Source organism: Sesamum indicum, linkage group LG3 (genome assembly GCF_000512975.1).
Source record: "Sesamum indicum cultivar Zhongzhi No. 13 linkage group LG3, S_indicum_v1.0, whole genome shotgun sequence".
Lineage (NCBI taxonomy): Eukaryota > Viridiplantae > Streptophyta > Magnoliopsida > Lamiales > Pedaliaceae > Sesamum > Sesamum indicum.
The window spans coordinates 15,226,985-15,238,376 of NC_026147.1; the positions used below are offsets into that span (position 1 = coordinate 15,226,985).

The window sequence follows — 11,392 nt, forward strand, 5'->3', positions numbered from 1 at the left end:
TATTAGCTAATCATATCAATTTGATCTATATTTTTCCATATACTGTCAAAATATATATTTCCATATATATTTTTGCAGGTATCTTCGTTAAGGATCTTGCTAAATACAAAAATGATTTTCGACCACTTTTGAAGGAAACGGAAAGTTCAAAGTGAAATGAGAAGAAATTTACACGGAAAGGATTCGTGAGCTAAAATAGGTTTGCAGTAACCTGCTCATGCTCGCCATACCATAGGACGATGACGAATTGGTAGTCTATTCGGACGCCAATGACCATGGATGGGTAGCAGTGTTCATGAAAAAGATCACTATAGAGGAAGAACCTTGTAGATACATAAGAGGGTTGTTCTCTGAACAACAAGCCCAAGTCTGACACATTAACGTGAAGGAGTTCTTCCCAGTTTGGAAGGCTTTCAAGAAATGGCCTTTATTTTTACTTGCTAAAGAATTCACGTTAAAAGTTGATAATACCAATATTAAGACTTTCTTGAAAAACAAATTAGGATTTAAAATTGAGAAAGCTCATATTAGCAAATGAAAAGTTGAAGCCTATATTGTTGTTGCAACTTTGTAGTTATAGAATTTCATAAGAATGTTCTTGCAGATTTTCTGACAAGAGATGGAAGCATCTGAAGCAAGCTCCATCTTGTTGAGGCTCAGGCACCTTAGAGAAAATCTTGAGGAGCTTGACAAGAAGTTCGGACAGCTAGCAGTAAATGTCCAAGTTGCCGAACAAATTCAAAAAACTGATCTAGGCACCATCCAAGTCGTAATAAGGAGTTCCTTGTTAGCATCCATCTCGCTATTGAACAACCTACGAGAACCAACTCGGAAGGTATCACCCTCAGGGATGACTCACGAGTTGAGGGAGCATGACCCTAAACATGCCCTTAGAGTACAAGGCTCTATACCTATAGCGTCGGATTCAAGTACCGATTGCACGAGGCAATCGCTAGGCTCTAGTGGAACGGCAAAACTTGAATCACAGGAAGTGTAAACTCCTGTTGATCCAAGTCAACCCAACACCTTTAGAGTCAAAGAGGGAGAGATTAGCAAGACCAATGACAGGCACCTCTAGAGCTAATAATAATCAGTTGATATCTTCTTCTTCTGCTTGGCAAGTATACCACCGAATGTGGGAAAATTAATTTCTTGCAAAGGAGTAAATCCAAGTAAGACCATAATCAAAACATCCAGAAAATACAACAAAGTCTAGATGTTAGAAAGGTCCAAACCAAAAGATGTCCAAGAATGATATGATTTTGGAACCCTAGCTTTAGTTCATACTATCACCAAGTTTTTCAGAAATTTCAAAGCTTTCGGAATGGATTAGTGGGGCAGCCTATGGCTTTTGGCAAAACAACCCAACTTGAAGAGAGGAGATGTTTTGGAGTTAAAATTCATATAAACAGCTCCAGAAACAGCAGAAAAGGGATCTCATGCTCAGTGTTTTATTTTATCAAGTTGCAAAGACCAGATATGGTAGCTTTCAACAAAATTGAAGCTGCCTCAGGAAAAGTTCTCCTGGTATCAACTATTAGTGAGGATTAGGGGTGAGCGTCGGGTTGGGTTTGTCGGGTCGGGTACTCGATATGTCAGGTAGTGAGAAAAAAAAATCTGAACCCAAACCTGAGTAGATTGGATACCCGACAGTCGGGTTCGGTTACCCGCTAGTCAGGTTTGGGTAGTACCTACCAATGTTGCAATTTACTGCGTGAAAGAGGTGGACAAAGGCAAACATCCATGAAATTTCAGTACCCAAAATTAAAGTCATTCACTAAAGTAAATCTATGCAAATAAATATAACCTATGGACATAAATACTCAAGGCTTTACATAAATACCCAAAAAATGGAATTCAAATGTTCAATCACATCCATAAATTATCAGAGGGTCCTATAAATTATTTCAGTAAAAATAAAGGCAAGGGCTTCCTATATGCTAATGCCTACATACTGGAAGGAACCGTATATACTCAAGAACCATCACAATTTTAGTGATATAATCGAGTTAAGTTGAGTAATTTCAAATACAAAGATGATCAGAAATGTCGAAATTAAACACTTGATCAACTTGCAATTAAATTATAAATTTTATGGATAAAATTTCCTGTATATTACATCACTAACATATGAAAAGGATAGATATTAAAGTTGCTTTCAAAATATATAAAATATTCCAAATAATTCACTTATTATTTTAAGAAACTATATTATTATAGGGTAAATATAAATTCTGATCCCTCAACTATACCATTTATTCAATTTGGTCCCTCACATTTGACAATTTCATCAAATATGGTTCTAGTCGTTAAAAATCCATTAAAACTAACGGATTTGTCCCAAAAAGAATAAAAAATAAAAAACCATGTGCATACCAAAAAACTCGATCTTGTATGGTAGTTTTAATGGATTCTTAACGATCGGACATTTAACAAAACCTTAAAAAATGAAAGACTAAATTAGATGAGTTGAAAATATGAGAGACTAAATCTGATGAATAATATAATTAAAAGACCAAACGTGATATTTACCCTATTAATATAATTAATTATTTCTTCATCTTTAGTAGATTAATAATAATAATAATAATAATGACGACGACGACGACCAGAAGGACGAGGATAAACCTTGTCACATTTGTTTAAAATTGAGAATTTGGATATGTTATTTTATGAGGAAAGCGTTGACTTTAAATACGACAAAAACACTAATAAATTAATGTACATATGCTGAATTAATGTGTTCCTAAGATAGCCTTTTAAGACAAGCTATTGTTTATTATTTCAAGACAATAACATTCGACAAGTTGGCATATATTAACAACAACTTTGGAAACCATCATGTCAATATAACATTTATCTTAATTTAAGTGTTAGTCCTTTCATATAATAAAATAATTTCTGCAGACCAACACACTTAATTTAGTTGGCAAAATTAAGAATTATAGTCATGAATTTAAATCCACTCATTTTTGGCACATTTATTATTTTAATCTCTATATGTTGCTAATACATATATATATATATATATTATTATTTAGGATTAAATATATTTTGCTTTTGAATTAGTTTTAATATAATAGTTATTTTTTAAATTAAAAATATCACATTTACCCACTACAATTCAATATTTGGATAATATTGTCTTTATATATTATATACATATATATATAGTTCAACGGATTCTTTTTTCTAATATTTTGCGTTCTAAGTTTATAATTTTTTATAAATTGAAAAAAAAATATTTGAATTATAATAAAATAAAATATAATTAGTAAGTTAAATAGTTCAAATTTTATGACATTTTACAGACTCAAAATTAAGTAATGAATACGTATAATAAATACAAAAAGAATATGTAAACAGATTTTATTAATAGGTAAACAAAATTAAATCATTAACTATTTAATCGATAAATAAAAATGAGTAATTACATCTCTATTTTTTAATATATTTTTTTAAAAATATGATAAAATACATTGATTCTTTTTCTTTTCGAAAAGTGTTTAACTTTTTGGCAAGCACATATATATATATATATATATTGGAAATTTCTTTTCAAAAGTTTACATTAGTTGTTGGGATATTATATTTATTGTGTATCTATTATATATTAATTTATTACGCTATGTTTAATTTAAATTCTTCACTTATTAAAAATTCTTTCTAGTTTGAGAATAATTTAGTGATGATTTAATGTGCAAAATATTAAAATATATTGAGAAAAATATAATTATTCAAAAAATGAAAAGTAATTTTTTTCAACCAGGAGGGTAAATGTTATATTTATTAATTTAAGGGGGTTAAATATTATATAATAATAGTTTAGAGAACTCCAACCATTATGCTCCTCTTCCTAGCGAGGTGCATTTTAAAAACAAAATTGTGAGACTTATACGAGGTTAAAATGGACAATATCTCGTATAACGAAACATCGATCGAAATTGTAAACAGCATAAAAAAAAAAAAACCAATATAGCAAATTAAACCCACACAATTAAAAATATCCATCAATTGCAAAAAATTTTAGAAGAAAAAAGAATTCTTATGAAAATAATGGGAATTATCTTTGAAAAATTAGGACAAAATTTAAAAAAGAATGCGTTCCTCTCCAAATAAATCAGCTGAGCTGGCCTCATTTACAGCCACTAAATAGATGGTCAACGGGTCGGATGTTGGGCCCACCCACCAATTTAATATTGGATCCCGACCGACCTTGTTGTTTGGACCCGGACCCGAAAGCCCAAAACTTTACACTGTTCCACACTTGTATACCTGAGATGTAACTACTCAACCGGAAATGGCCCACGTGAAAAATACCACATATTGTCTATACATGTATATTAGTTAATTATCGTATCGAAACACACTATTTAAATTTTTATTATATTTTTAATTAAATAAAATATAAAATAAATAATTAATCAAATTAATAAAAATGAATTAGTTTTAAGTATAATTGAATTAAAAAAATATCGACCCAAATTAATTTTAAGGAGACGGAAAAAATAAATACACTTAAGGGTATTTTAGTCCGTATATATTTTGTCAATTAATAATAATTATTATATGTATGTCCTACTTATAATAGTATAGATATGTCCATATATATAAATGTTATTCTCCTTGTGCCCTTCCAGAAGGGGTTCATACATTTATGCACGATTCTGAATCAGCTCGGTCCGACCTGGCCTTACGACGTGAAATATGGACCCTTGATGCAGAGGCATGTGGCATCATTCAAATTCACTATATGATTGGTCGAACTTATTAATATTATTATTAAAAAGTAGGGTTCAATGCAATTTACCCCTTATATTAATGAAAAAGTGAAAAATATAAAGTACAATTTACCCCTGTGATACTGAAAATGAAGCAATTCGCAGGAGCTTTTATGCACTTTTCAATTAACATAAGGGGGTAAATCATATTTAACCCTTAAAAATTAGGAGTTTTTCTTCTTCTAAATTTTAGATTGTATATACTTGTAGCCTAAACTTATTATATCTAACCTAATACTTTTTCGTTACTGATTTGTCCGTTCAAATAACCATACCGGGCATGACCTCAACGGATCTGACCTAGTTTCTTTGACAGTGTTATACATAGTCGGGGAAAATATCATTTTTTTGGGTAAATGTAAGTTTTATTAATAAAATAAGATCATACTGTACAACATTGCTCAACTGGTGGTTTCTCCCTCGACAAGCCAAGGGCTTTTATAACACCTCCCCCCCCCAAACGCCCCACCAATATACTTAAAAATCGATACATAATTACATTTTTTGCCTATATAAAAGAAAATAGGACACTGATAATATTAACAACTTGATTTCTCCTTGTTGTGTTGTACGAATATCTATACTGATATAAAAAAATATCTTTTATCGTACCAATTTTTGAATACTCAAATTTACCCTTAAACTCATTTCTTTTTTTTTTAAAAATAAATTTGATCAAAATAGTAATTTTAAATTTTTTTTAATAATTTCACAATTTTTATAAAAAAAATTCTCTGTTTGCAAACTTTTCCATGTTTGTTTTTCTTACAAACTTCTATATTTTTAATAAACTTACAAATTTTTTCTCTGTCATCTCATCCCATGTTTCTTTTTTCTCACAATTATTTTTTTTCTTATTACAAATTTCTTTTTTCTCTTCGTCTTACATCATAATTTTTTTTTATATGCTCGTGAAAATCATGTGCAATGACGACTAGGGAATATTAAATAGGGATACAATTCTTGCAATGTAATAAATACAGAAGGATAGAACAAACACGACTTTGATGCAATATATTTGTATTTAAATTAGCGTAATGCGATCAGTAATTCGTATAAATTAGAAAATTCATATGAAAATTGGATAGTATTGCACCAAAATTGTCAAAAATATTTCATAATACAAAAAATGATTCCATAACCTAATTTATGATACTTTTATTTTCACGCCACTTAATATAATTTTATTATTATTAGACATATTTAACGTATGTATTAAATACGAATTTTCATTAGAAACTATTTTCAAATTTAATGTAATTTATGTACTCTAACAAAATACAAAAATAAATATTTTTTTTTTATGTTATTTGTTATCTATACTAATATAAAAGAAAGCCCTTCCACTTTCACACACGGCAGTTAATGACACCGCCGCACCAAATTTGTGTAAAGTAAAACATACCCTTTATGATAAAATAACAAACTTATATAGATTATTATTTCTTTCTTTCTTTCATCATATTAATATAATGTACTAATTTATATATATTTTTTATTTATAATATAATTTAATATATAAAAAAATATTTATTATATGCACGAAAAAACCACGTAGTACAAGAGCTAATTTTTTCAAGAAAGAAAAGTTGATGTCATGTCATAGTCATAAATAAGGAGGCTTACAAACATAGTACACAAGTGCTTTTTTTTTTTTTTTCCTGGATATTTATTTATTTATTTTTAAACAAAATAATCAAAAGTGCGTCCAAGTTCTCTTCATGTAACCCCTGCGGGCCCCACCGACCCCCCACCCCCTCTAGATTTTCTCCACCCCCACCCCACTCCTTGCTTTCTTCCTTTGCGTAGCAAACAACAGTGCTCTCACAACTCACAAATATCTCTCTCTAGTTTTTTTTTTCTCTGGGTATAAATTTCAGTAATACATGTATCTACACTCTCCCCCACTCTTCTCTCTCTAAGAAACTTCCCTTTTTGAATTTCGACAGATTTTGAGAGAGAGAGAGAGAGAGTTGGAAGAAGAAAGGTAAAGAAAAAAGAAAAGGCTAACAGTGTTTTTTGCAACCCTGATGAGTAGTCATGTGCTGTTTGGTTCAAGATGCAAATGCGTGTGTGGAGCTTAAGAAGGAGTTTCAGTACTTTTGTGTGTTTAAGTTTGTATTTCGATAGGGAAAAAGAAGAGCGGAGGCCTAAAATTTTAAATTGTCCTGGCTGATTATTTTTTTTTGGGAAAATGTTCTTCAGTGGGTTTGTTTCTGGGTTGTGGTTTTCTTCATGCGGTTTTTTAATCTTTTTGTTATTTTTTTTCTTCGATCGGTGATATCAATGCAGTTTTAGGTAATCAGGTGATGCGCCAAATTTGCCTGCATGGAATGCTGAGTTAAAGATCTGAAACTTAGAGTGTCTACATTTTGTGAGGTATTCTTTTCTCTTCATTCTTTTGATTCTCTTCTGGGTTTTCATCTCTCTCTCTCTCTCTGTCTCTCGCTCGCTCGCTCGCTCGCTCTCTCACTTAGTTGATTTTGATTTTTTATTTTTTAAATGTTTGGTTAATGGGTTTTTATTACTTTAGTTGTTTGTGTTTAAATTTTTAATTATGATCTTTGGTAAATTTATCTGCTTGTATTGTCAAGTCCAGTCTATAGTGGAAATTTTTGTGTGATTAGTTCTACGATAGATGATAAAGCAGAATTTGATTACTATAATAGGATTTTTTCTGAGTTTTTGGATAGTTGGTGGGTCAGATCCTTTTTGGGTCTGATGTGGGTTGTTTATTTCTTATATCATAAGTATGGGTGTGGTGTATGGCACAATATTATATGCTTCTATATTCATATTATGATATGAATGTGCATGCATATTGCGATGAGAAGCAAAATGTATATTCTTGCTAATTTAAGGTTTTTCATTTTTTTTTTGTCGAACATCTTTTAAACAGAAAATGAATATCTGGAGTTCTATGGTGTGGTTGTGAAGGAATGGTCAATCTTGCACCTGTGGATTGAACTGCACTGGGAAGCTAAATAAGATAAATAGTCAAAACCGAAACAGATGGAGTGAGGAATCAATGCTTTGGATGCAATGTTAAAGGCATTAGTATCACAGCTGTTGATTTTATTGTTCTTTCTTTCCATATCGGCTGCTGATAATGGGTTTCCTCGCTGTAATTGTGATGAAGAGGGATCTTGGAACATCGATACTATTATGGAATGCCAAAGAGTTAGTGATTTCTTGATTGCTGTGGCCTACTTCTCCATCCCTGTGGAGCTGCTTTACTTTGTTAGCTGTTCAACTATTCCATTCAAATGGGTGCTTTTTCAGTTCATTTCGTTCATCGTCCTCTGTGGAATGACTCATTTACTGAATGGCTGGACTTATGGACCTCACCCTTTTCAGCTAATGCTTGCTCTCACTATTTTCAAATTCCTCACTGCACTGGTTTCTTTTGCAACTGCTATAACACTTATTACCCTCATTCCGTTATTGCTGAAAGTCAAGGTCAGAGAGTTTATGCTGAAGAAGAAGACTTGGGATCTTGATCGGGAGGTTGGACTTATAAAGAAGCAGAAAGAAGCTGGCTGGCATGTTCGGATGCTAACCCAAGAGATCCGGAAGTCTCTTGATCGGCATACAATACTGTATACAACTTTGGTTGAGCTATCGAAGACCCTAAATTTGCAGAACTGTGCTGTATGGATGCCGAATGTGGGTAAAACAGAAATGGACCTAACTCATGAATTGAAGGGAAGAGACTTCACCGCACCTATTCCTACAAGTGACCCTGATGTGAGAGGGATTAAGGGAAGCGGTGGAGTGAAGATACTCACTCCTCATTCGGCCCTTGCTGCTGCAAGTAGTGGAGGAATGGCTGAACCAGGATCTGTAGCTGCAATTAGGATGCCAATGCTGAGAGTTTCTAATTTCAAAGGTGGGACGCCGGAGATGGTTCAGGCCTGTTATGCCATTCTAGTTTTGGTTCTTCCAGGGGGACAGGGTAGATCTTGGAGCCACCAGGAACTTGAAATAGTAGAGGTGGTTGCCGACCAAGTCGCTGTGGCCCTTTCGCATGCGTCAGTTCTTGAAGAGTCTCAAATTATGAGAGAGAAATTAGAGGATCAAAATCGAGCATTACAACAAGCAAAACAAGATGCATTAAAGGCAAGCCAAGCCCGGAATGCGTTCCAGATGGTAATGAGTAATGGCTTAAGAAGGCCTATGCACTCAGTCCTGGGCCTGCTGTCTGTGTTGCAGGACGAAAATTTAAAAAGCGAGCAGCGGCTTCTTGTCGATACCATGGTTAAGACTAGTAATGTCCTTTCGACCTTAATAAATGATGTAATGGATATTTCGGCAAAAGAAAGAAGATTTCCTCTGGAGATGAGGTATTTTCAATTGCATTCTATGATAAAAGAAGCTGCTTGTCTCTCCAAGTGTCTTTGTTCTTATAGGGGTTACAATTTTGAGATTGATGTCAAGAAGTCCTTGCCAAATCATATCGTTGGTGATGAAAGAAGAGTATTTCAGGTTATTTTACATATGGTTAGCAATCTGCTGAATGGAAGCAAAGGAGGAGGGAGCCTTATGTTACGAGTGTATTCAGCCAGTGGAACTCAGGGACAAAACGAGCAAAGACGGGGCCACAGAATATCAAACTCATCTGATGGGTATCTTCATATGCGGGTTGAAGTTGGGATTCGCCATACTGCCTCTCAGGCAAAGTACATACTTCCTGAAATCCCTTTTGGTGGCTATAAATACCGTGATGCAGTTGAGGAAGGCTTGAGCTTTAGTGCATGCAGGAAACTAGTTCAGGTATGTCTGCCACCATCTGTATTGAATTGTTATTGACATATAAAGCTCGTATCTGGATGAATATGGCTTCATTACATAATTGAAAGATCTCAATTTCATCTTGCTTTTATTAAAAAAAGAAAAGACTGCTTTTTAGCTATGGCCTTTGTTCTATCTCATCTGTTCGCCCACTGCCAATCTTATTCTAAGACAGTTTGCTAGAGTGATCCTGGTATCTTTCTGCAAAGGCATAGGATGCATTCTTTATTGGTTTCAATTTCCTGTTAAATTCTTTATACGGCTCTTGCATGTGTTTATTATTCTCTTAAAAATGATTCTTTATCGAGGTATATTCCTGCATTTATTGTTTTCTACTGTATCCACAATTTCTTTTATTGTCAATGAGCAGTTAATGCAAGGAGACATCTGGGTGATATCTAATCCAGAAGGTTTCGATCGAAGCATGGCTCTTGTTTTGCGGTTTCGAGTCCGGTCATCCATTTTAAGAGGCATTTCCGAACATGGTGAAGCTTCAGATCATGTGCATGCATACTCACTTTTCAGTGGCCTGAAAGTTCTTCTAGCTGACCCCAATGATGTAAATAGAGCTGTAACCCGGAAATTCCTTGAGAAGCTGGGATGTATCGTATCTACTGTCTCATCTGGATACGAATGCCTGAGTGCTCTTGGTCCCTTGTCATCGTGTCAAATCGTGCTTCTGGATCTTCATTTGCCGGACGTAGATGGCCTCGATGTTGCCATGAGACTTAGGAAGTTTCATAGCCACAGCTCACCATTGATAGTTGCCTTGACCGCAAATGACGACGAAGATACGAGGTATAGATGCCTGCAAACTGGAATGAATGGCGTTATACAGAAATCAGGTGCGTTTCAAGAGATTGCCGACGAGCTTAAGCGGATCTTGCTGCGTGCCAATAAAATTTAGTCTCAACATCACGAGCCTCGTGGACTAATGCTACCTTGTAAGAATTAGCAAAGAGAAATTTATTGTTATAAACAGCTACTTGGACCAGTCCGGCAGAGAGATGTTACATAGAAAACAGTGATAGTTAAAATGGTATAGAAAATTTGCATTTCATTCTCTTCATGCACCATGCCTTAAATTTTTTTCTCAGCATTTCATGGCTCTAACATCACTTGGCTTGCTAATCGGTGTTTGTTTCAAGAATGCAATACATAGTTGGGAAAGTTCATGTTTTCCATGCAAAAGATTTAAAACAATCACATCTTACTGTAATTAATTTTGGTACAGATGTACATTTGTCGATGAAAATTTTTGTTGAGTACTTAACCATAAACTGGCAGTGTTTCTTTTTCATGCTGGTACAACTGCATTGATCTACTGACTTTAGCTTGATGTTAGTCATGTTTCGACTTTTTACGTTTCTTCTTTGGCGATTACATTCTCTTCTTGGTTAATCTAAGGCAATTGTAAAGGAGTATATTCCTTTTTTGATGAAATTATTACATTTGTTTCTATTACAGTCAATATCTTTGCCTGAAGTTTTCGTTGTAATATATGCATTAGTTTTTGCATTAATGGCGTAGCGATGCAGTTTTGTAAGAAAGATGAATATAGACGACTGCATTTACTACATATGCTAGCATCCCAAAGGGCAAAAAGCTGAGATCTTGCTTCTACTTGGAGTACTTTTGTATTAGGTTTATTCAGACAGGTTGTGCAGCAGATTGTTACAACCCATGCTTGGAGGCCCAAACTGCACTTTGCTGCCGGACGTCCTGTTGGCTTCTTTGTTCTCCTGTTGCACTTGCAGGTATCAGAAGCTTTAGAGAAGAGGGTTTAGCATCAATCTCTCAGAATTCAACTTTAGACGCGG

At 33.8% G+C, this 11,392-nt stretch overlaps 1 protein-coding gene across 3 annotated transcripts; it reads left to right on the forward strand.

The window, feature by feature from the left end:
- Positions 6,595–10,641, forward strand: LOC105158440 (ethylene receptor 2). Of its 3 annotated transcripts, none has more exons than XM_011075204.2 (4): positions 6,595–6,768; positions 7,074–7,160; positions 7,681–9,554; positions 9,943–10,641. In XM_011075204.2, exons 3-4 carry the CDS (start codon positions 7,824–7,826, stop codon positions 10,477–10,479), a joined length of 2,268 nt encoding a protein of 755 aa, XP_011073506.1. In that variant the 5' UTR covers positions 6,595–6,768; positions 7,074–7,160; positions 7,681–7,823; the 3' UTR covers positions 10,480–10,641. The 3 variants fall into 3 exon arrangements, with proteins under 3 accessions (XP_011073506.1, XP_011073508.1, XP_020548394.1); XM_011075206.2 differs by having other exon boundaries at positions 7,088–7,160; XM_020692735.1 differs by having other exon boundaries at positions 6,595–7,160.